This window comes from Pelodiscus sinensis, chromosome 1 (assembly GCF_052426305.1).
Source record: "Pelodiscus sinensis isolate ZL-2025 chromosome 1, ASM5242630v1, whole genome shotgun sequence".
In the NCBI taxonomy this organism is placed as follows: Eukaryota; Metazoa; Chordata; order Testudines; family Trionychidae; genus Pelodiscus; species Pelodiscus sinensis.
In genome coordinates this window covers 100,136,054-100,160,897 of record NC_143052.1, presented here as the reverse complement: position 1 = coordinate 100,160,897, position 24,844 = coordinate 100,136,054, and the positions used below count along the sequence as shown (strand labels likewise).

Genomic DNA, 24,844 nt, shown 5'->3' with positions numbered 1-24,844 from the left:
GTCTTCATTATGGGCTGGATCAATGGGGTGGTAATTGATCCAAGGGGGTTGATTTATCGTTTCTATAGGGCTTCGTCTACACTACAAGTTTTTTGGAAGAACATATGCTAATGAGGGACTCATTAGCATGAGTCACAATTTCACTAGCATATTTTCTGCCCTTTCTTTTTGTGCAAAAAGAAGCAGTGTGGCCTTTTTTTTTGCGTAAAAACCCTGTTTTGCGCAAGATCCTTATGCCTGTCCTGGTTTTTGCACAACCCCCTCCCCCCCCAAAATGTCCACACTGCTTCTTTTTGTGCAAAAACCCCTTGAAAAAAAAGAAACAGCAGAAAATATGTCATTGAGATCGTGACTCATGTTAATGAGTCCCACATTAGTATATTTTCTGCAGAAAAAGCTCGTAGTGTAGACGTAGCCTAGGTGTGATAAAATACCAAGCACTCTTCTGTCAACTCTGGTACTCCACCAGATGGAGAAATGCAGTCAGAATTGATGAGAGACATCAGGGGTTGACTCAGACAACAGCAGCGAAGACACTGCAGTAAGTAGCTCTAATGGGCTTCAGCTATTTATTCATGTAGCTGAAATTGCATAACTTGGACAACCGTGTAGACAATAGTGTAGACTAGGCCTAACCTTTTGTTGATGGTTTCTATGGTATGTAAAGTAGTTTGAGGTCTGCTTGGCTTTTTCTATCTTCCCAACACCTAGCTATATGGTCTTGATCTTTCAATTTTTCAGGTATGTATAATTTTATTACCTCACCTCCCTTGTCTCTAATATCCTAGGACTTACAGAGCTACACCTACATTACAATTGTATGCAGGAGAAGTGGCATTGAAATGACACATGTATACCAAGCAGGAGCATAAATGTTTACAGAATCTGGCCTTTGAATGTTCCTCAGGAATATGAAAAGTAGTACTGTAAATAAATAAATAAGGCTAACACAATCTACCAAAGGATGCATCTCCCAATAATTAACCATAATCAATAAGGTCCCACAGGAGCTGCCCCTCATCAGCTGTTGAAGACTATGGATTTAGGCACTGGGCAAGTCATTACACAAGCTACTGTGTGATTCCTCCCCCGCGTTTCTCCTTCCAGAGGTTACATCAGTTTGTTATACTACACGACTTAAAAAGAAATCAAATAGAAGCCCAGAGGAGGAAGCGTATCTTGTCCATCAGGCGGTCGCTCAGCTGCGTCGGCCAGCAGGGGTCGCCCAAGTCCTGGCAAGCGGCTCCAGCGCGGCAGGAGGCGAGTGGGGCAGGGTGTGCTGGCGCCTCAATTGTTCTAGCAGCCGGTGGTTCGCCTCGCAGCAGGGAGGAGCCTCCAGCCCCTTTCCCTGCAGCCGGGGCTCCCAGGTAGAGGGCGCTGCGCGGCAGGCGGGACTGGGTGGGGTGGAGTGGAGTGGGGAGGTCCCCCGGGAGCCGCTGGAGGAGGATGCGCTCAGAGCCGCGCCATGGGGAGCTCGCTGAGGAAGGGCAAAGCGGTGCTGCCGGCAGAACAGACTGCCCTGCCCAGCAGCCCCGGCCCGGAGCAGCTCCACCGAGCAGGTATGCAGCCCGCCCCTTGGGAGGAGGGGGGAGCCGGGCAGGAAGGGCGCAGGCTTGGTTCCCCGCGCAGAAAGTTCACTCTGCCCAGTGCCCCTACCTGCAGGCAGCCGCTCCTCAGCCCGCGCCTTCCCACCTGCTCGCAGCTCTGCCTGCGGCACCCACCTCTCGCTCTTCCTTTGGGAGTGTCTCGGGTGAGATGTTCCGCCCCGCCACCGACTAGTGATTTTGGTCGGTTTGAGATTCCTTAAACGGGCCCGATTTGCAGAAGCTGCCTGCACTAGGTTGAAATCACATTAGCATGGCCCTGGTGTGCTGAGTCATGCCACTGACACTCACATTCCAGCTCTCTGGGGGCTCCCGTCACCTTGTCCTGCTGGGCCAGATCCTCTGGTCTTCCCCAGCCAAGGCACAGAGTTGGGGTTACCACCTCCTGTAGAGCAGCACAGGCACTGAACCAGTGCAGTTCTTAGAGGGCTCAGCACCCAGGAAACCAACCCCCAAATGAGACCAGAACCCCAACAAATCTGCTTTACACAGAGAAAACTCATAAATCCATCCCCTTTAGCAATGAAATTAAGATATGTTCTAGGGTTGTAAATGAGTAGTCCACTACCTGATAAGCTCAGGCTTATCTGGTAAGCTACTCAACTAGTTGTTTCCCTATGCCTTGCTGCTTCTGATACAGAGACGGGCTGGAGGAGGGAGAAGCAGGAGCCAGTGCTAAGAGGATCTGGCTTAAGGCTTCTCCCAATACCATCTCTGGGGTGCACTGGAGGTAAGAGGTAGAGTCACAGTGGTCCTGGCTCATGCCACCCAGCAACCCAGGAGGGCTTTTACTACATTTAAAGTGCAGCGTCACACTGGAAGCACTCCTCCCTTATTGACTATTCAGTACTCGATCAGTTAATTGATACTTAACATCCCTAATAGATACAGTGCTTGTTTCCCCACCTTATAACTGTTTACACTGGACTTGGTAATAAACAAAGTGTTTTTTATTAAGTATAAAAAGTAGGATTTAAGTGGCTACAAGTGAAAACAGTCAGATCAAAATAAGTTGCTAAATTAAAATGAATAAACATGTTTCTAATCTGCTAAGAAAAGCGTTACATGCACATTCTTACCCTGAACAGTTGTTCTAAACATCTTTCTCAAGATAAACAGCCTCCTAGCTTAAAAGACTGCTTCTGCCCTCCACCCACCTCTGATACAGAGGTAGTACTTGGGAGGGGTACAGGGACCTTAACTGTTAATGAGCCCAGGCTCATTGATTAATCATATACACATTATCTAATGTAGAGTAAAGCAAAATACATTTTAAATGTTATATTTTAATAGGACATTCAAGACTGAAGGAAACTTTTAAAAACTGCAATGTTTTGCATTACGGAAAATTTTTTTACTATGCAGGGCTCCCACCTCTGAAGTTGGATAAGGGTGGTGTGGTGGTGGTGGCGGTGGTTGTTGTTGTTGTTGCCATAGAACATTTTTATATTTATGATACTTGGAGAATGGTCAAGATGAAAACACTTTCGTAGTTCTGTAAAATAAAGTAAACCACTTTGCATGTTTTATACACAGCTTCCCCAGAAACACAGGGTACAGAGGAGATTTGCTGAGTGTGACCAGGTTCATATTAAAAACAAAGCAAAATGCTAAGGGCTACTACACTGAGCCTTTAGGCTCAGATCTGTATGAAAGGCATAGTGAAGCTGTGCTCAGTCATAATTCCCCCCAACTTCTCTAGCTTCCCCACTTATTCCAGATGGGTAGTTTATTTATCCCTTTTGGGGATGCAACTGACCTCTCTCTGAAGTCCTGTCAAACTCTGCTCAGATTGGAGAATATGCTTGCAAAATGTGATTATTCCTACTGAATGGTGAACAGTGGAAGCCCATCCCCATCATGACCTGCTTATTAGTTTCCTCCATCTTACTAGTTTCCTCTCTTTATCTTTTACGTTATAAACTCTTTGTGTCAAAGACTGTCCTTAACGATTTTTGTACAATGGGGAAACCTGTGTGTGGTCATAGATGCTACCATAATTATATATTTTTCTGGCAGATGGATTTGGGAAGGGGTGTGTGAGTCGATACTCTATACATTTCTCCCAGCTATCATGGAGTGGTGTGAGGGGGAGTATTGGATTTGCAGCTTCTGCTGTTTCCATTCACACTTGGAGCTGCAATCCAGGAGTGTCCTGACTGCACAGGTCCAGGGCACAATCTAGCTTTAATATAAAATTCTACAATACTAGACGGTGGATGCAGAGACATTCAGAAAAACAGCAGTACAGTATAGCACTTCATTTGGTCTTGACAGCAGAAACACAGATGTCACAAGTCTTTATTTAATCTGTGCAGGTTTTCATAATTAATTTCATAATTAAAATCCTAGGAATGTGTGTATTTTTCTTCTTCCTTTGGGCCAGATTTTGACTTGTTATATTAAGTAGTAACTTTGCTAAGGGCCACACTGAAATCCAGTAAAGTGCTGCTTATTTTGACTAAGGGTGGCAAAATCTGGCCCATGATTCAATAATTCTGCATGGGCATTAACAAATAAACTGGCACGTTCCTTTTCCATGGAGCAACAATTGAAGGTTGATCTGCACACAAGAATTGCACTGGTTTAATTAAATCTGTATCTAAATCAATTTAGTTAAATCAGTAATCCAATTAAGATAAACCCATATAAGGCGCCCATAAACCAATTTAAGAATGCCAACGTAAAGGGGTTGCACTGATTTAGAGAAATCAGTTTAGAAACAGAATTTAGTTAAATTGGGGCAATTTCTGTTTGTAAACCACCCTGAAGGCTCTAATCTTGCAAACAGATGTGCAGTGTATCTACTGACAGGACTGGAGCCTTTAGGAGCTTCAACATAACGGGGGGGCTGACAAATGGAAGTATATGAATTGCCAGCACACTTTCTTGCCAGCTTTGTGCTCATTCAATATGTGTGGGTGTTTTTATTCCTACGTGTTTTGTTCAGACATGCTAAAATTCCTCAAAAGTTTAGGTTATTTGACTCTTGTACTAACCTAGATAAGTCAGTCATCAGAACATTTTTTTAAATGCTTGAATAGGTGCATTTTGTAAGTTGGAGGAAACAGTTGTGACAGCACAACTTTTTAGTCACAGCAGAGACCTACATTTCTCCCTCTGGCATTTTAGGAGCCTGGGGTCAGTCAGTACTACTTCAGATGTTTAGTTCTTTTCACTAGCTTCTCTACAATATTTAAAGTGGATGCCCTAGGATTGGCCCCAGGGCTTCTTTAAACAAATACAAGCCCCCCCCCCCCAAAAAAAAAAATCCTGATTCCCACTGGAGTATAACTCTTCATGTCCTGGCTAATGATTGCCAGCCATCCTCTCAAACCCACTCTCAAAGCCCCCTCCCAAAACTGAAATAAACACAAGATTTCATTACAGAGAAAAATAGCTCTTCTCAACTAGGAAAAAGTCTTTCCTTCTCATTGCATATAACCCTTCTGCAGCTTTCTCATAATCGCCCTCCTCCCTCACTCCATCCCTCTCTGGGAAGTGGTTTTCAAAGATCACACACTGCCCTCAATTAGATGCATGTCCATAATTAACCAAAAGTAACCTTACAGTTAATAGGAAAAATGACTTTAACCATTCTAAGGCTGATATACCTGCCCTAAACCATCTTTCCAAGCAGTGTACTCTTTGCAGACTATTAGCATTGCCGTGCCTGATTCCAGTCCTTTGCTGCACAAAGTGGAAAGGCTTTAGTGTCAGGAAAATGTTTTCTCTTTTGTTCCAGTACATGTGTCAGAGGAACTTGGTCCATGACAATGGACATCCTAATTGAGCAGGTAGTACCAGAAGGTTTCCCTTTACTGTGAGCATTCCTTCTCTGTTCTCTGGGAGGAAGTTTTCTACTGCAGTATAAGATCAGGTGTTCTTCCTTTCCTACCACTTGAGAGAGTGTGGCGCTCACTCTGTGTGAGAGGCATCCATTTGTCACTGTCTCAACTGCACTGAATCCTTTTACCACATCTGGGCCGCTGGCCAAAATTATGCCTGGTGGTGACGTGGGAAGGAAAACATCTATAGTTATACACTGTCTCTAGAAATGCTCTGACCTGCTTCTTCCTGTCTGGCTCAGGCCAACTTTGTTACTTCAAACATGCTCCTTTTTTTAATACAAAGTAAGGTCTGTGATTCTCCCCCCCCGCCCCGCCCTGCCCTGCCCAAAATTCTCATACGAAGGTCTGATGATGAGAGGGGATCGATTTTAGTTTTTCTTCCAGTATTGGTCTCTGTAGACTGAGGCCCAGCCTGTGTTTGGTAACTAGTTGCATTGCCTCCCTGCCTGTGGGATGAGTCTGTTTACCCAAAGGACCACCTTTTGATCCTGGGCTAAGATTTTGGTCCCCAATCATTTGCCTGGCCTCCTTTCACATTAAGTCTTCTGGGATTTCCCAGTAGAAACAAGTCTGAAGCTAATTCAGAGAAAATGAGAGCCGGGCTATTTATTGGGATTACAGTATCAACCCTGAGATTACTGATTATCCCCCAGTCTTGTCACTGGAAGTAGATTTTCAAACCCTAGGAAGTCTCGTCCAATGAGCACAGAGTATGGAAATTTAGGGTTACTCCTGTTCTCACCTTTGTGTTTCCCTGAACCTCTATTTGTATGGGAATTGCTGGTTAGTAATTAACTTTCCCATGTGGTTGGTGTCAGCTGATTCCACTCCACCAGTTTCCTAGAGACCAGTATGACTTCACTTTCAGTCTAGTAAAGCAGTGATTTCTAGACTGTTCATTCTATCCAACTGTGTATATCTATGTGGAGTTGTAGCATCTCCTACAAGGTTGATTAAGCCTCCCGGATTCTCACTGTTATCTACATTGCACTGTATGGGTGTTAGGCCATAGTGCCCCACAAGCATAGTAACTATACACAGCCCAGGTATCCCATATTCTTTGAGCTATTAGGTCTTATCCCACCACTTTCTCTCCCTGATTCCTGAGGTCCTCCTCAGAGCTCTCTTTGGCAACCCTCCTCCCCAGCATTTCAGAGGTCTGGGTCTTCAGACTGAGACTGGCTTCATCATCTGGCACAGCTCGTCTTTGGTAGTGTGAGGGAGCTCTTTAGCCACTAAGTGGTTCTCTTCAAGGGTGACCAAATCGTCATTAGAGGAAGGGTTCTTTTGTCCACCCTACCCCGGTAGGTCTGGTGGTGGCCTTCTTAGAGACCTGTCCAAACCCAAGAGTTCCCTGATACTTTCCATTCTGGCATGATGGATAGGGCTGCCCCCTCCCCTGATGTGGGCAGCCACCAGGTGGCAGCCAATAGCGTGAACATGGGCTGGAAGGCTTCAGAGGAACACTGGGTAGCTGCACAGCGGGCAGCTGGAGAGAAGCAGTGCTTTCCCGCGTCAAAGCTTTTCTCCAGCTGGCTGCATGGCTGCCCTGTGCTCCTCGGAAGCCTTCCAGCCTGTGTTCATGCTGCTCCCCATCTCCTGCTGGATTTCTTGAGGCCCTGCTCTCCTGCACCTCACACAGACCTCTGCAGAGGGACTGCTCCCTCCTCTCCCGCCGTCTGCATGGCAGCTGTCTCCTGCACGGGGGAAGGGAGAAGAAGGGGAGGTGTGCTGGACCCTGTGCTGGACTGCCTGGCCCTGGAGGCCCTGTGCCAGTGTACAGTATGTTTTGCCCCTGTTTGGATCCCATTTAAAATCTGTTTAGTGGTGCCCAGTGGTGGTACAACTTTGTGCCCAGCGGTTAGAGCACTTGAGACCAAGGTTCAATTTCCTCTTCTGTCTGTAGGGAAGAGTGGATTTGAACAGGGTTCCCTCACAGTCAAGGCAAATGCTTTATTGCTAAGCTAAATGTTATAAGTTGGGCACCACCATCCATGGGTGTCAGAAGGATTGCAACCCCCCCTAAAAAAAAGGCTAATATAATGCTGGGGTGTATTAGCAGGAGTGTCATGTGGAAAGCATGGAAGTAACTGTCCCTGTGTATGTGGCACTGGTGAAGTCATAGCTGGAGTACTATGTCCAAATCTGGGCACTGCACTTCCAGAAAGATGAGGAAAATTGAAGAGAGTCCAGAGGAGGGCAGCAAAAATAATAAAAGCTTTGGAAAAGCTAACCTGTGAGGAAAGGTCTAACTCCCTCTCCGCCCCCCCCCCCCCAACAAACCCAAGGGTCTTTAGTTTTGACCAAAGAAGACTTCAAATATGCAAAGGGCTGTTAAAGAGGATGGTGATCCATGTCCACTGAAGGTAGGAGGAATAATTGGCTGAATTTGCAGCAAGGGAGATTTAGGTCAGCTATTTGAAAACAAAAAACCCCCCACCTTTCTTACTCTAAATGTAGCTAAGCTCTAGAAAAGACTTCCCTGTCACTGTAGGTTTCTAAGAACAGGTTGGACAGACACCTATCAGACATGATCTAGGTTTACTTTGTCTCATTTCAGTGCAGGGGACTGGAGCAGATGACCTTTTCATGTCCTTTTCATCCCTATATTTAAATGAGAACAGTGTGTGCATGAGGTAGTGAGGCCTGGCCTACTACATCTCACTTCGAGAGTTGTGGAGAGTGTACCTCTTCACACACTAACCCTCCTCTTCTCCTTTCACATCTCACCCTCCCACACATCAGCCTCACCATGTCTGGTGCCTGTGAACCAGAATGATTTCAACAATGTTTAAACCTATTTATATTTTCACCACGAGGAGAAGAACTCTGTTCACAAGAGATTTCCCACTAAAGAGTGTATTTAGTGATTACAACTATGGTAGGATTTTTCTTGATAGGACTGAGATATCACTCAAGAATGGAGGTGGAGGGAATGAGCTGAGTAAGGATAGATAAAGGTCTGCCAAAAAGTTAAAAGGGTAACAGATTTATGAATTCCAACGCCAGAAGGAACCATTGTGCTCATCAGTCTGACCTCCTGTGTAGAACAAGGCCATAAACTTCCCCCAGTAGCTCCTAGAGCAGATATTTTAAGGAATCAGCTAATCTTGATTTAAAAATGGTCAGTGATTGAGAATCCACTGTGACCTCTGGTATAACTGGTCCAGTGGCTGTTTACTCTCATTCTTAAAAAAAATAAACGCCTTTATTTCTAGGCTTCAGCTTCCAGCCATTGGGGTGTGTTATACATTTCTGTTCTAGTTTGCAGAACTTACTGTTAAATACTGTTCCTCATGTCAATACTTATAGACAGTAATCAAGTCATCCCTTAACTTTTTTGTTAAGCTAAATAGCGTGAGCTCTTTGGGTCTGTCAATAAGCAGTAAGCATCACCTAGCAAGGGTTGTATCTGTAACCTCTCCCCTCCTGCTCAAGATTCCCATTTTTACATTCCAGGATTTTATTAGCTAAGCTCTTCTGGCCACAGTGTCTAACTGGGATCCCTTGTTAAGCTGATTATCCCCCAAATCTTTTTCAGGGTCATTGTCTTCCAGATTAGTCATCCATCCTGTAAATATGGCCAACATTCTTAGCCCCAGAAGTATACATTTAGCCATATTAAAACACCTACTGTTTCCTTGTACCCAGTTTACCAAGCAATCCAGTTTGCTCTCAGTTAGTGACCTGTCTTCTTTGTTATTTACCACTTTCCCGAGTTTTGTGTCTTCTGCAGACTTTAAATGATCATTTTATGTTTTCTTGTACATCATTGATAAAAATGTTGCAGGCCAAGAATTAATTCCTGAGGGATCCCATTGGAAACATATCCATTTGATTCCGTGTTTACAATTTCATTTTGAAAGCTTATTAGTTAGGTAGTCTTAATCCATTAAATGCGTGCCAGAAAAACTAGTTGTTGTGGTTGCCCCAGATCTGTGCTGACCACGGTAATTATGAGCAGCAAAGCAGGACATCTAGATATGTAGGTCACTCAAACAACTGCCAATACAGACTTTATAGAGACCAATCACTTAGTTTATGCTACTTACAGTGTGCTGCATCTTATTAGTCCTGTTAAAATGATCTTCCATTGTTCCAAAGTAAATTAGTTATATAAAAACAATAATTTGTATGGGTATATCCAAAAGATCATGAAATGTTAGATTATATAATGGACTGAATTTTATTAAATGCAAACTATACATTTAACTAATATTTGTATTTATTACGTTATAAATGTGTGTGATGCTTTATAAATAACTAAAAGGTGTTCACAATTTTAGGATCTGATCCTGCAAGCCTTTACTCATATATGCAGTTGTAATCCATTTAGTTTGTAGGATTGGGTTCTAAAGTATGAGGTGACAAGGAAAAAAATAAATATATGGGGGGTAATGGAGAGACAGGATACATAATATCATTAGATAATATTTGTATAATATTCCAAAAATAGACAATGGCCCAAAGGTCATAGACTAAATGCACAAAAGTATTTAGGCTCCTAAATGCCCCTTGAAATTGAGGGATCAGAGCCAGAGTGCTAAGAACTATTGTTATAAGGTGGTTCTCATAAGTTACAACTAAATGTATAATATAAAGCATTTTATGGGACCTCTTTAATCTGATAGTCCTGGGAAACAAAGTCTGATGGAGTAAAGATTTTGCTGGGCTAGGGAGGGAGGAAGGGAGGGGAATGGGTGTAGGGTGCTTTACCTGGTACTCCATGTCTCCAGATGCTCTGAGGAACTCCTGCTCCCCTCCTCCCCGGTACGAGAGTGATATTGAAAAGCCTCTGGCAGAGCGCCTAGCTGTGCTGCCATTCTCCCAGCTGAGCCGCTTCCACCTGTCAGGGTCCATACCATGGGGGTTCCCAAATAGGGACCCCCAGAATATAGAGGTTATAGTGTAGTACAAAACTACAGTAGTTTTATATTTGTTTATTTTAACCAGTTAAATTTAATTTTAAAATAAAATGGGAGACGGAAGTATTCATGTGCTGAAGCAAATTAGTATTAGTAAATAATTAGTAGTAAATTCAGTCATTGAGAGGGGTATTATTAAAGTTTAGGAGCTATTGGATTAATTGTTACAACCTAGCTCTATACTAAGATCGTATAATTTGTATTATGAATGCTGTGGAAAGATTTAAAATTAGCACATAATCTGTTTACCCTCATGTACAACATCTCCATTAACATTAATTAGAGCCTCATGATTCAATCCCCATATGCTTCACAGAAAATGTGCCACAATCATGTGGGAAAAAATACGATAAAGGGATGAGTCTCTCTTGGAATGCTGGTGATCAGCTGATGATGCTGAAGGCTCCACTTCCGCAGTGAGATCTGAATATGTGGACCCTAGTAATCAGGGTCTGCACGGATATAGGGTCTACCTTCATGGACCTGAAAGCTTGCCTCAGCTATCATTTCCAGGGCAAAAAATGTAAACGGTCAGGAGTTTTCGTAAAATGAAATGTATTGACAACTCGGCCTCATTAGAGTCATTAGGAGTTTTGCCACACATGCTTAGGCTGTATTCACAGTAAGAGGTTCAGGTGAAATTCCCAGCAAATGTACACAAACTCACACTAACTGTCTTTGAGGCAGTGGACTAAAATCAGTAATGTAGCTGTGGTAGTATGTGCAGCTATGAGTGGCAGGACAGGTTAGCCATACCAAGTATGTGCCCACTGGGTTCAGGAGGGTTGGTACTAATGGCAGCTAGCCTGTGCTGCTGCTTGCCACTGCCTGTGCTAGCACAGCTACACTCCTGCTTTTAACACACTAGCTTGTGGCGAGCTAGCACAAGAATGCCTACACAAGCTGGGAATCAACCCCCAGCCCTAAGTATAGCTGTACCTTTAGGCTATTTGCATGAGTTGCGATCTCATTTGCATATTTTTTGCCAATCCATTTTTGCGATAGGGGTTTTTGCGCAAAAACAAGCAGTGTGGATGTTTTATTTTTGTGCAAAAAAACCTTTTTCTGCAAGATCCTTATGCCCCCTAAAAAGGAGGTATATCGAGGCTTTTAGACTTTGTCTGCTGGTAGGAGAGGGGACAGAGAGAGTGATTGAACAAGGGGACTAAAAATAAGGAAATGTTTTTAAAAAGCCTTTTGAAATACATTATTAATATTTTAATTTCACCTGAACCTCTTTTCAGCATGTCATCTGTATAATAAACCATTTTGCAATTTGGTTTTTGATTGCTCCTCTTTTTTTTTAATTTCTTATAGCAACAGAAGATTATCACCGTGTAGCTCAGCATGCAAACAATGGACAAGCCATTACAGCTTCCTGCAAAAATAAAGATACAGACCTGCAGGCTAAAATACAAACCTATATAGATCAAAACACAGTTATGATCTTCAGTAATGCAGCATGCAGTCTCTCTGCTAAGGTAATGTGTTAATTTTCAAGCAGAGATAGACAGGATTTGTCATAGCTTAATAAGTCCAGTTTCTTTCGATTTTAATAAAGTAACTGAGATGCAAATCCCATTGACTTCAGCATGACTCCACATGGGCTGTAGAATGCTCTATTTACAGATGTTTTCCATTTGTAAATTAAGCTGCCAGGGCTAAATTTTGGTGCTTCGTCCCAGCCCATTCATTCAGGACCTGATACAATATTGGAGTTTTCCTGCTTACATCAAGGGTTTGGGCAGGCCTCAGATACGTAATCCAGATGAGATTTCTTATTCATTCTGGTATGGAATCTATCATCCCTTTGTCAATGCCTCCTCTTGAGTTACATTGCTTCTGTAATACCCTTGCTTCGCTATTTAGAGATATTTTTGAAAAGTTACTAATTTATCTGGTTTGTTCTTTGGAGAAACAGAACTGTGAAGAAATAGTTCCTGTCTTTTGTGCCTATTCATTGGGTTTGATTAACTAAGGATTTTCTTTCTGTTAAAAGGTGACTGCTTTTTTTTGCCATTATGGTAACTTGTAAACAAGTTACAGGCAGTCCCCGACTTATGTGGATCCGACTTTTCTCGGGGCTTTTCTCACCCTGGAGCTCGCAGGTGGCGGGACCGCCCAGAGCGCAGTGGTCCTGCCACCGCGTCCTCCGGGGCGAGAAAAGCTGCTCCGGGTCTTCCTGGTGTGCTGGGGGGACTCCTCAGCACAGCAGGGAGACAGGAGCAAAGCCGCAGAGGCAGGGGACCCTGCCGCCTCTGCGGCTTTGCTCTGGGTGTCCCTGGTCTGCTGGGGGGGGGGGGGCGCAGCTAGTGCACCCCCCCCTCCAGCAGACCAGGCTTTTGTTGTGGACGCCTGGGGTAGAGCAGCTGGGGTGCTGCCGGGTTGGTCCTGGGGGGACCTACCCGGCAGCACCCCAGCTGTTCTGTCCCAGGCTCCAGATTCAGCCGCTGTTGAAACTGATCAGTGGCTGATTCCAGGAAGCTGGGGCAGAGCAACTCTGCCTCAGGCTTCCTGTAGTCAGCCCCTGGTCAGTTTCAGCAGCAGCGGCTGAATCTGGAGCCAGTTCCGAGTTACGTACAAATTCAACTTAAGAATAAACCTATAGTCCCTATCTTGTACGTAACCCGGGGACTGCCTGTAACTTGTTTAACTTTGATTCTGGTTGAGAAATTCCCCAGAAGGCAATTCACATCTACGTAAAGACATTTTTCACTTATTATTGTAACTACTGGCATATGCCTCTACATATTAATTTTATAGTTTTACTTTAATGGGTGTAATTAAAAAAAAAATTACATTTTTCTCAAGGAGGAACAGGAGTTTTATTTCCAGTTAGTAAATCAGTTTTTAAAATATCTAGTGTCCTTGACAGCAGGCCCCTTCCTGCAGGGGCACAGATGTCCCCGGACGGAGCCTTGCTACCCCCTATCCCGGGGACAAGCAGACATAGGAAGATGCTGGCCAAGCCAGGAGCCTGCAGGCAGGAGGGGGGCAACGGGACAGCTCGGCTTTCCTCTGTGCTATGCACACATCGAAACTGGCAGTGGTGGTGTCCCGCTGGAAGAAGACCTATCCCTGCCTGCTGGAGGAGGCGGGGAGGGTGTCGGGGGAGGTGTGTGAGAGCAGCAGATGCCGGTGAGGATGCTGTGGGAATCCCCTCTTCTTCTTTCCCTGCCCAGCAGGTTCCCCTAGCAGGGGCTCAGTGTCTGCCTTGCTGTGTTTGCCCAGGAGCGGATGCTGCCCCAAGAGTGTGGGCCTGACCATGTGCTGTGTGCATCGCTGCAGTGTGTGTGTGTCCAGGCCTCCTGCCTCCTTAGTGGTGGCTTGTGGTGGAAGGGTGTTCCATCATGGGGTTGGGACTAAGGCAGGCCTGTGCAGGAACCCTGGGAGCAGGAGCACAAGGATCCTCTCTGGCAGCCTACTGGGGCTGAGTGCTCCGGACTGGTACTCCAGGCGCACCCACATGCACAGGCTTCTGCACAATGTCCACGTCAAGAAGGCCGAACTGGATATGTCTAGGGACAGTCAATGGAGCTCACCTGATGGGCCTTCCCTGGCTTCGTCCAATCCCTGGGCAACATACTGGGATTTCGGAATAAGTCATCTGTTATTCTGAATTATTTCATAATAATGGCATTGCTGTGTAGACACTCACTCAGTTATTTCGAAATAATGCTGCTGTGTAGACGTGCCCTAAGACTTTAATAGCCACAGAGCAGAACAACCACAGCATAAGTAAGATTGTCAGTCTAGTTCTTGTGGTCAATAGTAAAATGAAACTTATAATGGATGGATAAGATAGTGTCAGAGTCTGATATTCTCAGGATATTGATAAGGACAGGGGCAAAAATGGAGAAAAAAGTAAGATCTTTGCAACTTTGGTGTTTGCCTCTATTTTTAAGGTGTCAGAATTAATAATACCTTGCCCGACTAACTTCAAATATGGCAGAACAATCTACCTCACTTTTGAATTGCCATGAGGCAGATGTGACTCCATTTTAATGGATTTTAGAGGGCTCATCAAATTAAATTTATAACAAAAAAGGCCAGATTTGACCCTGCATCTATGTTCTGCTTGGGAGGTGACTTTAATGGAGGAAGGGCATTGGGTAGCCAGTTCCAGGTGTTTGATCTGTGGGCCAGTTTACACTTCTGGGTGAGTTAGAGCAGCCTTGGAACTGCTCCTACTTATACCACTGGTCTATGACCCCGAAGAGAACTCAGTGGGATTTCTTGTGTAAGAGTAATTGCTCACCATTGGGAGTAAGGTCCAGTTTGTCCCAGACACTAGTTAAGTGACTTGTGCATGGCTCAACCAGGAAGAAAACTATGACCTCTGAGGTTCATCTCTAGCCATTCATCTTCATTGCCTCTCAGTGGGGGGATTCTTATGGGCAAGATGTAGATAGCAGATAAGAGGATGGCATAATAAAGGGAAAAAGTAAAATATTGGTGTTTAGTGCTTTGTATTAATACCTATATTTATGCACTCTGGTTTATGCAGGTGAAGGAGCTATTCAAATCCATGAGTGTTCCCTATTGCTCACTTGAACTAGACCAGACAGGTAAGGTCATTTTGCAGTTGAGTTTTTGGTATGCAAATAACACTGACAGTCTGTAAGCATCACAGTCTTTCCTAACATTTCCTGTGAGTACTTCCTCGTTGGCCGTATCTGCAAACAATGAGATTGCTCTTCTTCCTTGTAGTCTAAAGACAAACTTTTTTTGGGGTCTCTTCCTCATGGAGAGCATAGATGTTCTTGTAAATCAGGCAAAGCATTTCCCCACTTGCGTCATCAGAACAACTATAGAGATTAACCTCTGCCTGACATGTTAAAACTAGGGATGTAAGCGACTAGTTGATTACCTGGTAAGCATTACCCTATTGACTTTTAATACATTTAAAAAGCAGAGGTGCAGCATATGGAACCGAGGCACAAGCTGGGACAGCTGATTCCTGGCTTGTGCTCAGGTCCCCCATCGACTACTCAATTAGCTGATTAAACACAATTTATCATCCCTAGTTAAAACCACAGTACCAAATGGAATTAATTGCCATTGTGTGTTTAATTCCACTATAGTCATGGTCAATTTTCTCTCTAATCTTTTCCATCTATGTGTGGAATAATGTTATGTGGACTAAGGCATGTGCAAATGTGCACCACCAGTAGAAACAAAAAAAAAAAACCCTAGCTCTGGGTACTCTGCTAATCAGGTGAGTGGCATTTGAATCTCCCCTGAGTGGCTGCACAAGCACACAACTTATAGGGAACACTGATTATGGCTGGGATTTACATTATATACTGTTGTTCTTTAAAATGATTTAGCTGTTACGAGAGAAGGTGAGATCGTAATGAACATGGTTTTACGTGTACAGTGCTTCCCAAACACATGAAAGATAAGTTGCTAAATTGAAAGGTGAGGCTACGCTGATGTAATTTACACCTTCATCCACACCTACAGGGCTTGATTGTGATCTCACTTACGGTATCACAGTAATGCCACTCCTCTCACTTCAGTGGGTTGTTCCGGGATTACACTGTTGTCATTGAGAGGTGTGTGAAGTTCTTTGTGTGTACATTACCCCCATTGAGATTATCTTTAACTGACCAACTTGTTCATATTGCTGAGGGGCTAGATCAGTTAAAGGCAACTAAGAACAGCGAGTGGGCTGCATTAATGGCCCTCTTTCATCTCAGGCTACTGCGGCTCTCTGCGGTTCCAGCTGCGGCTTGCAGACCACCCAGTCTGCTTCCCATCCCCCCATGCTCCTCTCACAGCCTGGTACACTGGAGGCCCGCACTTCCTACTCCTCTCCCTCTTTCCTCACATTTTCAGAATGCCACAAATTGCTTGAGTTGTGCTCCATCCTTGCTATTCCCTCTTGGCCCGCCCCCCCCCCCCCCCATAGCTTGAACAGCTCTGTCTTCATCATAGAATCGTAGGGCTGGAAGAGACTAGCCCCCTGCCCAAAGCAGGATCAATCAATCCCAAGTAAATCATCCCAGCCAGGGCTTTGTCAAGTTGGAACTTAAAAACCTCTAGGGGCGGAGATTCCACCACCTCCCTAGATAACCCATTCCAGTGCTACACTACCCTTCTAGTGAAATAGTTTTTCCTAATGTCCAACCTAGACCTCCTCCACTGTAACTTGAGTCCATTGCTCCTTTTTTTTGCCATCTGTCACTAGTGAGAATAGGCTTTCTCCCACCTCTTTGGAATCTCCCTTCAGGAAGCTGAAGGCTGCTATCAAATCCCCCCTTGCTCTTCCCTTCTGCAGACTAAGTACACCCATATCCCTCAGCCTCTCCTCGTAGGTCATGTGTTCCAACCCACTAATCATTTTGGTTGCTCTTTGCTGGCCCTTTCTATAATGGGGGGCCCAGAACTGGATGCAGTACTCCAGATGTGGCCTCACCAGTGCTGAAGCAAGGGGAATAATAACTTTTCTAGATCTGCTCGAAATGCTCCTCCTAATGCACCCTAAGGCCTAATAGCCTTCGGTTTACTCATATCCAGATTCTCATCCACTGTTATCCCCTGGTTCTTTTCTGCCAAATTGCTTCTTAGCCAGTTAGTTCCTAGCCTGTAACAATGCTTGGGATTCTTCCATCCCAAGTGCAGGACTCTGCACTTGTCCTTGTTGAACCTCATCAGATTTCTTTTGGTCCAGTCATCCAATGTGTCTAGGTCACTCTGGACCCTATCCCTACCCTCCCAAGTATCTACCTCTCCCACTAGCTTAGTGTTATCTGCAGACTTGCTGAGGGTGAAATCTGTCTCCTCATGTAGGTCATTAATAAAGATGTTGAACAAATCCGGCCCTAGAACTGATCCTTGGGGCGCTCCTCTTGAAACCAACCGCCAACCAGACATCAAGCTGATGATCACTACCCGTTGGGCCCGACAGTCTAGCCAGCTTTCCATCGACTTTACAGTCCATTTATCCAATTCATGCTTCCGTAAGTTTCTGGCAAGAATCATCACGTCAGTACAGGGATGTGCCTTTAAGACACAGTCCATCTCATAGTATGATTAACATCAGTGTATATTCAGTTACAGGGCGAGGATGTTTCATATTTTCTTTAATATTACAGTGGGTCATATATTCACGTGGTGTAAATTAGCATAGCTCCACTGAAGTAATAACTTCATTAGAGCTCTGCTGATTTACACCAGCTTTGGGAGCGACCTAAATGCCCTCTGTCTCAGAGAAGGATCCAACTGTACTAAATGTGAGATCCAAGACCTGCTTCTGAATGTTGCTCTGAGGAATGTTGCCCTGAGGAATATGCCAGTTTATCTGAGGGAAAATATTGATTCACCAACTCTCTGCATTATTGTAATTGCTATTAATACTGAGTGTGTGCCAGAACAAACACAGGATATGAAAAGCGTTTTTTTTGCTTTGTCATTCATCACTGGAAGTTTGCCCAGTGCTACAAGGGAGTGGCCAAGAAGCTGTGAATATTTGACTAAGTTCTTCTGGTAGATACTTGAGGTAACTGGAGCTGTTTGTATACTATGTGCCTTGTCCAACTAACACATTTGTATCTAATTTAAGAGTATAGTTTTACATGAACATTCCTAAAGTTGTTTAGACTTGTTATAGGAATACAACGTGTGGTTCATTTGTTTTGTGTCCACAGAACTCTGGCTTTTTGTAGGTGTGTGGCTCTCCCTCCTCTCTTCCCCCCCCCCCCCAGCATGGGGAATGTTTTACTTCAGTACAAATCCTGGCAGGTATTCAAAACCTGTGTCCCAGCATTCCTCAGTATGTATTAGAGATGTAAGTGAGAAATTGAGTAGTTGACTTCTCAATAAGCCTAGGCTTACTGTGTAGTTGAGGTTGACTACTCGTTTCCCCTCCCTCCCTGAGGCAGCAAGGTGGGGGGAAACAGAAGCCGGTGCTGGGGGAAGCCAGCTTAAAGGACGGTTCCCTCCAGCACTGTGGTTATGCGGCCACCTATCCACCTCCCGCGCTGCTGCCTAGAAGCAGTAGCACGGGGATGGTAGGGGAGGCTGCCGTGAAGCAGCTTCTGCTCACAGAAGGCCTAGCCTGGCTGCGAACACAAGCTGCTTTGGCAGCAGCCACTGTCTGCGAGGGGTCCCAGGTCTCTGCTGGGCCTCTCCTTGGGCAGGGGCTGCTGGACCTTGTACAAGCTGGGACTGAGCAATCCCAGTTCAGTCCTGGCTCTCGCCGGGTCTGGGAGCTACCCCTGCTGCGGCTCTGCATTTTAAATGTAGAAATAGCAGGGCGGCTCTTACTACATTTAAAATGCAGAGCCGCAGCAGGGGTAGGTCCCAGGCCCAGCGTGAGTCAGGACTGAACACCTTCCCTTATCGACTAATCATGTAGTCAATACAAATTGCATTGATTACACGGTTAGCCAGTAACTCGCCTCTTAACATGGTTAGTGCAGGCAGCTATCCTGTCCCTTCAGCTCAGGAAGTATTAAACACCACACTCCGAGTCTGTTGAGGCCCTTTCCTAAGGCCACTGTTTATTAATTGCACTGACAATCTATAGCAAACTGCCACATCAAACAGTTCAACCAAAGTCCAGCAACCGCCCTTCCTTCAACCCAGAGGCTTTCTCACCAGAGCCCCTCTGTGCCTGGCAACATAGATGTGGTTTCTGCTACGCCTCCTGGATTGAAGTGGTTTCCATTATGCGCAGGGTTTATAGTTTGGTTCAATGGCTCTTAGCCCCCACACTCTACAAATTGTTCCAGAGCCCCTGCCTGACAGCTTTTCCCCAGTCTTCCTATAGACCAGGAATGGCCATTACTGACTCTGAGCCACATACATGACAATCTTTAGATATTCAAGAGCTCGGGTGTGCCTGCCAGGGGTTAGGCAAATGCCCTGCTGGAGGCACCTGCAGGGCTCAAGCCTTCAGTCATGCTTTTGCTGAACCCCTAGCAGGTGTGCCCCATGGGACTGAACTCACAAGACTCCGCCCAATGCTGGGCAAAAGCATTTACCCCACCATCCTGTGCTAATGCAGAGGTCCTTCTCCTGCCCCAAGTCTGGTAGGTGGAGAAGGGGTGATGGGATAGGGAAGGGGATGGGATGCTCCGCAACCCCTACCTTTTAACCATAAGCTGCATGTGGCTTGTGAGCCAGTTTGGCCATCCCTGCACTGTCTTCCTGGGAGTCCCCCTGCCACAGGAGTCAACCTGCTGCTTGGAGTGCTCACTCTCAGTGCAGTGCTTTCAACCTTGGCAGGAATCGAGGACTTACCAGGCACATGCTTCTGATAAGTGCCCCTACCAGACCTAAACTCCTGTTTGCAGAGGGGCTCTGGCTCAAACAGGGCTGCCCCTTAAAGTGGCCAACTTCCTGGTTAGAACTGGTTCCTACGCAGTGTTTCCCTGAACTAGAATGTTAAGACTTTTAGATAATAACAATGCCTAGCGCTTGCATAACGCTATGTATTTTCAGAGCACTTGACAGCCATTAACTAATGATTTTTCACAATTTTCATAGGCACCAACTCCAGGGGTGCTCCAGGGATAGAGTGTCTACAGGGGAAAAATAGTGGGTGCTCTGCACCCACCATTGCGCCCCCCCATCAACTTCTCCCCCCAGCTCCTCCCACCTACCATGAATTCGCTGTTCAGTGGTGTGCAGGAAGTGCTGGGAACGGAAGGAGCAGCGTGAGGGCAGGGCATGCTGGGTGGAGAGGGTAGAACAGGGCAAGAAGAGGGGTTCGGGGTGGGTAGAGGATGGATGCGACATTGGGAGAAGGGTTTCAGTGGGGATAGGGCCTGGGGAGTGGTGGGGTTAAGCACCTTCTAGGAAATCAGAGTATTATTCCTATGTTATAGAGTAGGAAATGGAAATAGTGAAGTTAAGGCCTAATTTTCAGTAAGTTGATCTGCCTGCATTTGAGTGCACAATTGCATTTCTCCTTTGTGTGCTCACTACAAGATATAAATGCACATATCAGACAGGTGGATGCGTAGTCATGTGCATATATGAGCCAGAATCTGCACGGTGCATCCTGTAGTAAGCAGGTGAAGTATGAGCACAGCTAAATACACAAGTGCACACTGACAACCTTACTGAAAATCAAGCCCCATGTGACTTGACCAAAGTTACAAGGAGATTCAGGAGCAGAGCTGGTCATAGAACCTGTTGTGTGTGTAGACCCTTTTTTAACAAGGTTCAAAAAAGAACTAGATAAATTCATGGAGGTTGGGTCTATCAATACTACTTAGCCAGAATGGGTAGGAATGATGTCCTCTGTGAGTCAGGGGCTGGAAATGGGGGAGAGGGATCACTTGATGATTGCTTGTTCCGTTCACTCCCTCTGGGGCATCTGGCATTGGCCAGTCGGAAGACAGGATACTGAGCTGGATGATCTTCTGGTCTGACCCAGGATGGCCATTCTTATGTTTTTATGACCTTGCCTCTCCTCTGCAGTTTGTGCTGAGTCAGATCATAAATCATCAGGATTGCCTGGATTGGAGAACGTTAGCTTGTTTCTGCTAATTTGTTATACAGAGAGGGAGAAGCGGGGCCACAGCAGCTGGAGAGCTCTGTCCTGAGGGAGCCCCAGTGGGCCGGAGCCCAAGCCCAGTGGCAGTGGGGCTGGAGCGGAGCCAGTCACAGGGAGGGAGAGCATCCTGGGTGGCCGGGACAAGAGACCTCCGCATATCTGGCAAAGTCCCTCATTTGGGACGGGTCAGGTCCTGAGGGTGCTGGATAAGGGAGGTCCAACCTGTAGTTGGCTCTCCATCTGGGCAGATTTTTTCAAATAAGAAATGTCTGGGGATTAGCGGAGCAAGCACTGCAGTTCAGAAAGAGCTGTCTCCACACTCCGTTAGACGCTGCATGTGCAGCTGTGGAATCCCACCGAGCTCACCCCGGCCTGCCAGGTAAGCAGAGTTGCCCCGTGCCTCTTAGCCATGTCACCTGCTTTGTGGCTGCAGAGGTGACAGGCCCAGGCCAAGGGGACAGCCACACCCTTGGGCCTGTACCAGCTGGCTTGCCACTGTGATGGGGAGTACAACATTGATTCCCACCTTGAGTGTTAGGCTGCAGGTATGCCCTTCCGGCACTGCCTAGCAACCTCCTCCAGCACCTTCAAATACTCCCTGCCAGTACAACCCCCACTCCCTAAATACTCCTCCAGCAATCCCCCCCCCCCCCCGCCCCTGCATTTTAGCCCCTACTCTAATCCCGTTCCCCTTGATGAGGCCCTCTATTTGGGAACTTGAAAAATGATAATCCAAGTCATATCAACAGATGCAACTGAAGGAAGAGTCTTGAAGAAACTAACCAAAAGAGAACCCTCCCTAGCTTTGAATACGTTTTTGTAAGATCATACAGGGTGCATCTCTGTGAACCAGGGAGACTCCGGTACTGGACCACAGATGTTCCAGGATCAGAGAATCCTGGTGCACTGAGGGGGCCGGGAGGGTCGGGAGCCTGGCCTGATGCAGCAGGGATGGGCAGTGGGAGCCCAGTGCGATGTGGGGGCGGAAGCCCAATGTGTGGCCCAGCTGGGTTGCCCGGAGGGCTGGGAGCCCAGGAAGCTGCCAGGGAGAGGGGAAGTGGGAGCCAGGAAGTCTGACGCGTAGCTCAGCTGGGTTGGGGTGGCAGGGCAGGGGGTGGGGCCAGCAGCAGGGGGGGGGTTAGAAATGATCTCCCTCTGTCTGACAAAATCCCTCCGCCAGGACCTGTCAGGCCCCGAGGGTGCCAGACCTGGGAAGTCCAACCTGTAGCATGAAAAACTAATGGAGAATGAGTTTTTCTTTTTCTGGACTGCAGAGAGGGGAGAATATTGGTAGTAATTTACTTTAAAAGTGTTGTGTTTAAAAACATAACCACAGAAAATCTAATTTCCTTATTTTTCCTTAAATATGTTGTTGAACTGGCAGGACTCCTAACTGATCAATTTATTGGATTTCAGCAGACTAAAATATAGCAAAAGCTTCAGGGGGTGGCCGAGTTAGTTTGTAACATAAAAAACATAAAAAACAACAAATAGTCTAGTAGCACTTTAAAGACTAACAAAACATGTAGATGATATCATGAGCTTTCGTGGGCAAAACCACTTCTTCAGAAGACCGGAGTATAATATAAAATATAATAAAATATAGCAAGTCATCCTAACTTTGCATGTGACTCATCATTGCCTTAGGAAATAGGCTTGCATTGAAATGTAATCTAATGTGTGGAGAAGTGAGTGATCATTCTTGAGTAACAGAAAGCCACACCCCTCTGTGATTTCAGTTCAGTGTCGCCTTCATAAAGGAAGACTTTTAGACTCTGTATTCTTTTGTACTTTATTTCAGAGGATGGGCAGAAGCTGCAAGACGCATTGTATGAACTAACTATGGAAACTTCAGTGCCAATTGTATTTGTGCAACAGAAGCAAATAGGAGATTATGACAAAACTGTAAAGGTAGGAAAAGAAACAACATGAACTGATTTTTATAACTTTTTAGATTTGAAGATAAGAATCAGTGTAGATACAGACTTCCTTTTAACAGTGTGTGTTTTGGGGGGGGGAGGGTCAGCCTTGAGTCACAATCACCTTTCTTTTTCCATATTACTAAATGGGAAGCATATTGGCTAGATCAGGAGAGAGTTGTGATGTGGGAAGGGGATGAAGGGAGAGAAGAGGGGAAGGATCTTGATATGGAAAAAGTTGAGAACTACCGATGTACAGGCAGTCCCCGGGTTACATGGATCTGACTTACATCGGATCCCTACTTACAAATGGGGTGAGGCAACCCCGCACTAGCTGCTTCCCCCCAGCAGACCAGGGAGACGCGAAGATAGCGCCCCACCCCCCCCGCAGCAGACCAGGGAGACGTGGAGCGGCTTTCCTCAGCAGACACCTCAGCTTGAGAATAAAGGACTGAGGGAAGTGAGGTGTGGGAGAATAAAACTGAGCTCTGGAGAAATGTTTGGCTAGAGTTTCCCCTACAATATGTATCAGTTCCGACTTACATACAAATTCAACTTAAGAACAAACCTACAGTCCCTATCTTGTACATAACCCGGGGACTGCCTGTAGTAAAGACTCAGAACAGTTTCATAACCTATGTGATACATTCTCTTAAAAAAATTCAAAGCATGATTTACAAAGCATCATCTCCAGATATGCTATATGTATGTGTTATAATGTTGTCTTATGATATGTGTTTCATCAGGGAGGCTTTACTCACTAATTAAGTTTGATAGGTGTCTGATAGTTGTTTTTGAGAGCTGTCTATCCTCAGATAGGGCTGTTGCCATCAGGCAAAGAAAAAGATGTGGTTTTTGAGGGAAAGAGAGGTGGAAAAGAACAGCACACTTTCTTTTTAAACTTTTATAAACGTGAACTACATGAAACAGTATTTCACACAGTTCAATAAGTGCTTCCTTCTTAAGCTGTACTAAAAGAAATAGAACTTGAACCCAATCATAGGGCAAAGGCCATGTTCCAAAAGGGGAACCAAATGTAAATTTTTAGAAGCAGTATTCTTTTTCTGTGGGGTTTTTTTGTGTGTGTTTGTGTGTGTACATGTATTCAGCTTCTGATGCCTTCAGGGTTTTGTTTTCATTTTTAAAAAGCAGCCCATAATTATGAAGAAACTGGAAGACTTACTTGGCATTGCCTGGGTCCTGAGGAGGGGAGCCACCCAGGCCACCCTGGGTCAGCCTGAGGCGGTGGGACCACACACCATGGTGGCCCAGGGGTGTCTTGTGGTGGCAGGGCCATGCAGTGGCTGGCAGCTGCTCCCCAGAGCAGGCTGGGCTAGTGAACACCCTGAGGCTGGCCAGCAGCTAGCTTCTTCCCAGGGCTGAGGCGCTTGCTGCCCCCATGTGGTCATGCATGAATGTAACTGTCCTTGCTGTCAAACCCTTCCCTTTCTGTTTGAGAAACAATCCCATTTGTGCTGGCAGAAGCCCTCTATGCAGATGGTATGACTGTCATGATACAGTATTTTTCAGCTTGGTTGGCCAGATTAAGCTTCACTAGTAAATATAAGCTGTGTCCACCCAAAGAGCACTTTGCTAGCATAGCATGCTGTTACAGGCATCCTGCAGTGTTCCTCAAAGTGGGCCGCGGGCCTGCTTTGGGAAAGCCACTAGCGGGATCACACTGCTTTGTTTACCTAAAGGGTCCATAGCCACAGAGCCTGGCAGACTGGAGTTGATGGTGAACTGGAGTTAATGGGAGCCACGAGGCTCCATGACTATGGACCCTCTTAGGTAAACAAAGCAGCATGGGCTTGCTAGAGGCTTTTGCAAAGCGAGCCTGCAGCCTACTTGGAGAAACACTGGCATCCTGGGAGACCCTTCAAAGCACAGACATGTTCAAAATAATGAGATATGGCTTTTCAGTGAGGTTGACTTGTGCTGTGGCTAGGAGGCTGAAATATCTAGTCTAAAATCAGAGTAGTAGCTACTCTGAACCTTAGCTCTGGTTCCCTAATACACTACACGCGATGTCCGT

At 45.7% G+C, this 24,844-nt stretch overlaps 1 protein-coding gene across 3 annotated transcripts in view; it reads left to right on the top strand.

Moving 5' to 3' along the window:
• Window positions 1-1,222: 1,222 nt before the first annotated feature.
• The window catches only part of TXNRD1 (thioredoxin reductase 1), a 58,922-nt gene continuing 35,300 nt past the window's right edge, over window positions 1,223-24,844 (top strand). Inside the window, exons 1-4 of one of the 3 annotated variants that reach the window (XM_075938719.2) lie at window positions 1,223-1,367; window positions 11,698-11,861; window positions 14,888-14,948; window positions 22,692-22,801. In XM_075938719.2, the coding sequence (XP_075794834.2) occupies window positions 11,823-11,861; window positions 14,888-14,948; window positions 22,692-22,801 (210 nt within the window). In that variant the 5' untranslated portion in view covers window positions 1,223-1,367; window positions 11,698-11,822. Of the gene's footprint in view, window positions 1,368-1,402; window positions 1,560-11,697; window positions 11,862-14,887; window positions 14,949-22,691; window positions 22,802-24,844 lie in introns of those variants that run through there. The other 2 variants (XM_075938713.2, XM_075938727.2) reach the window with 2 other exon arrangements.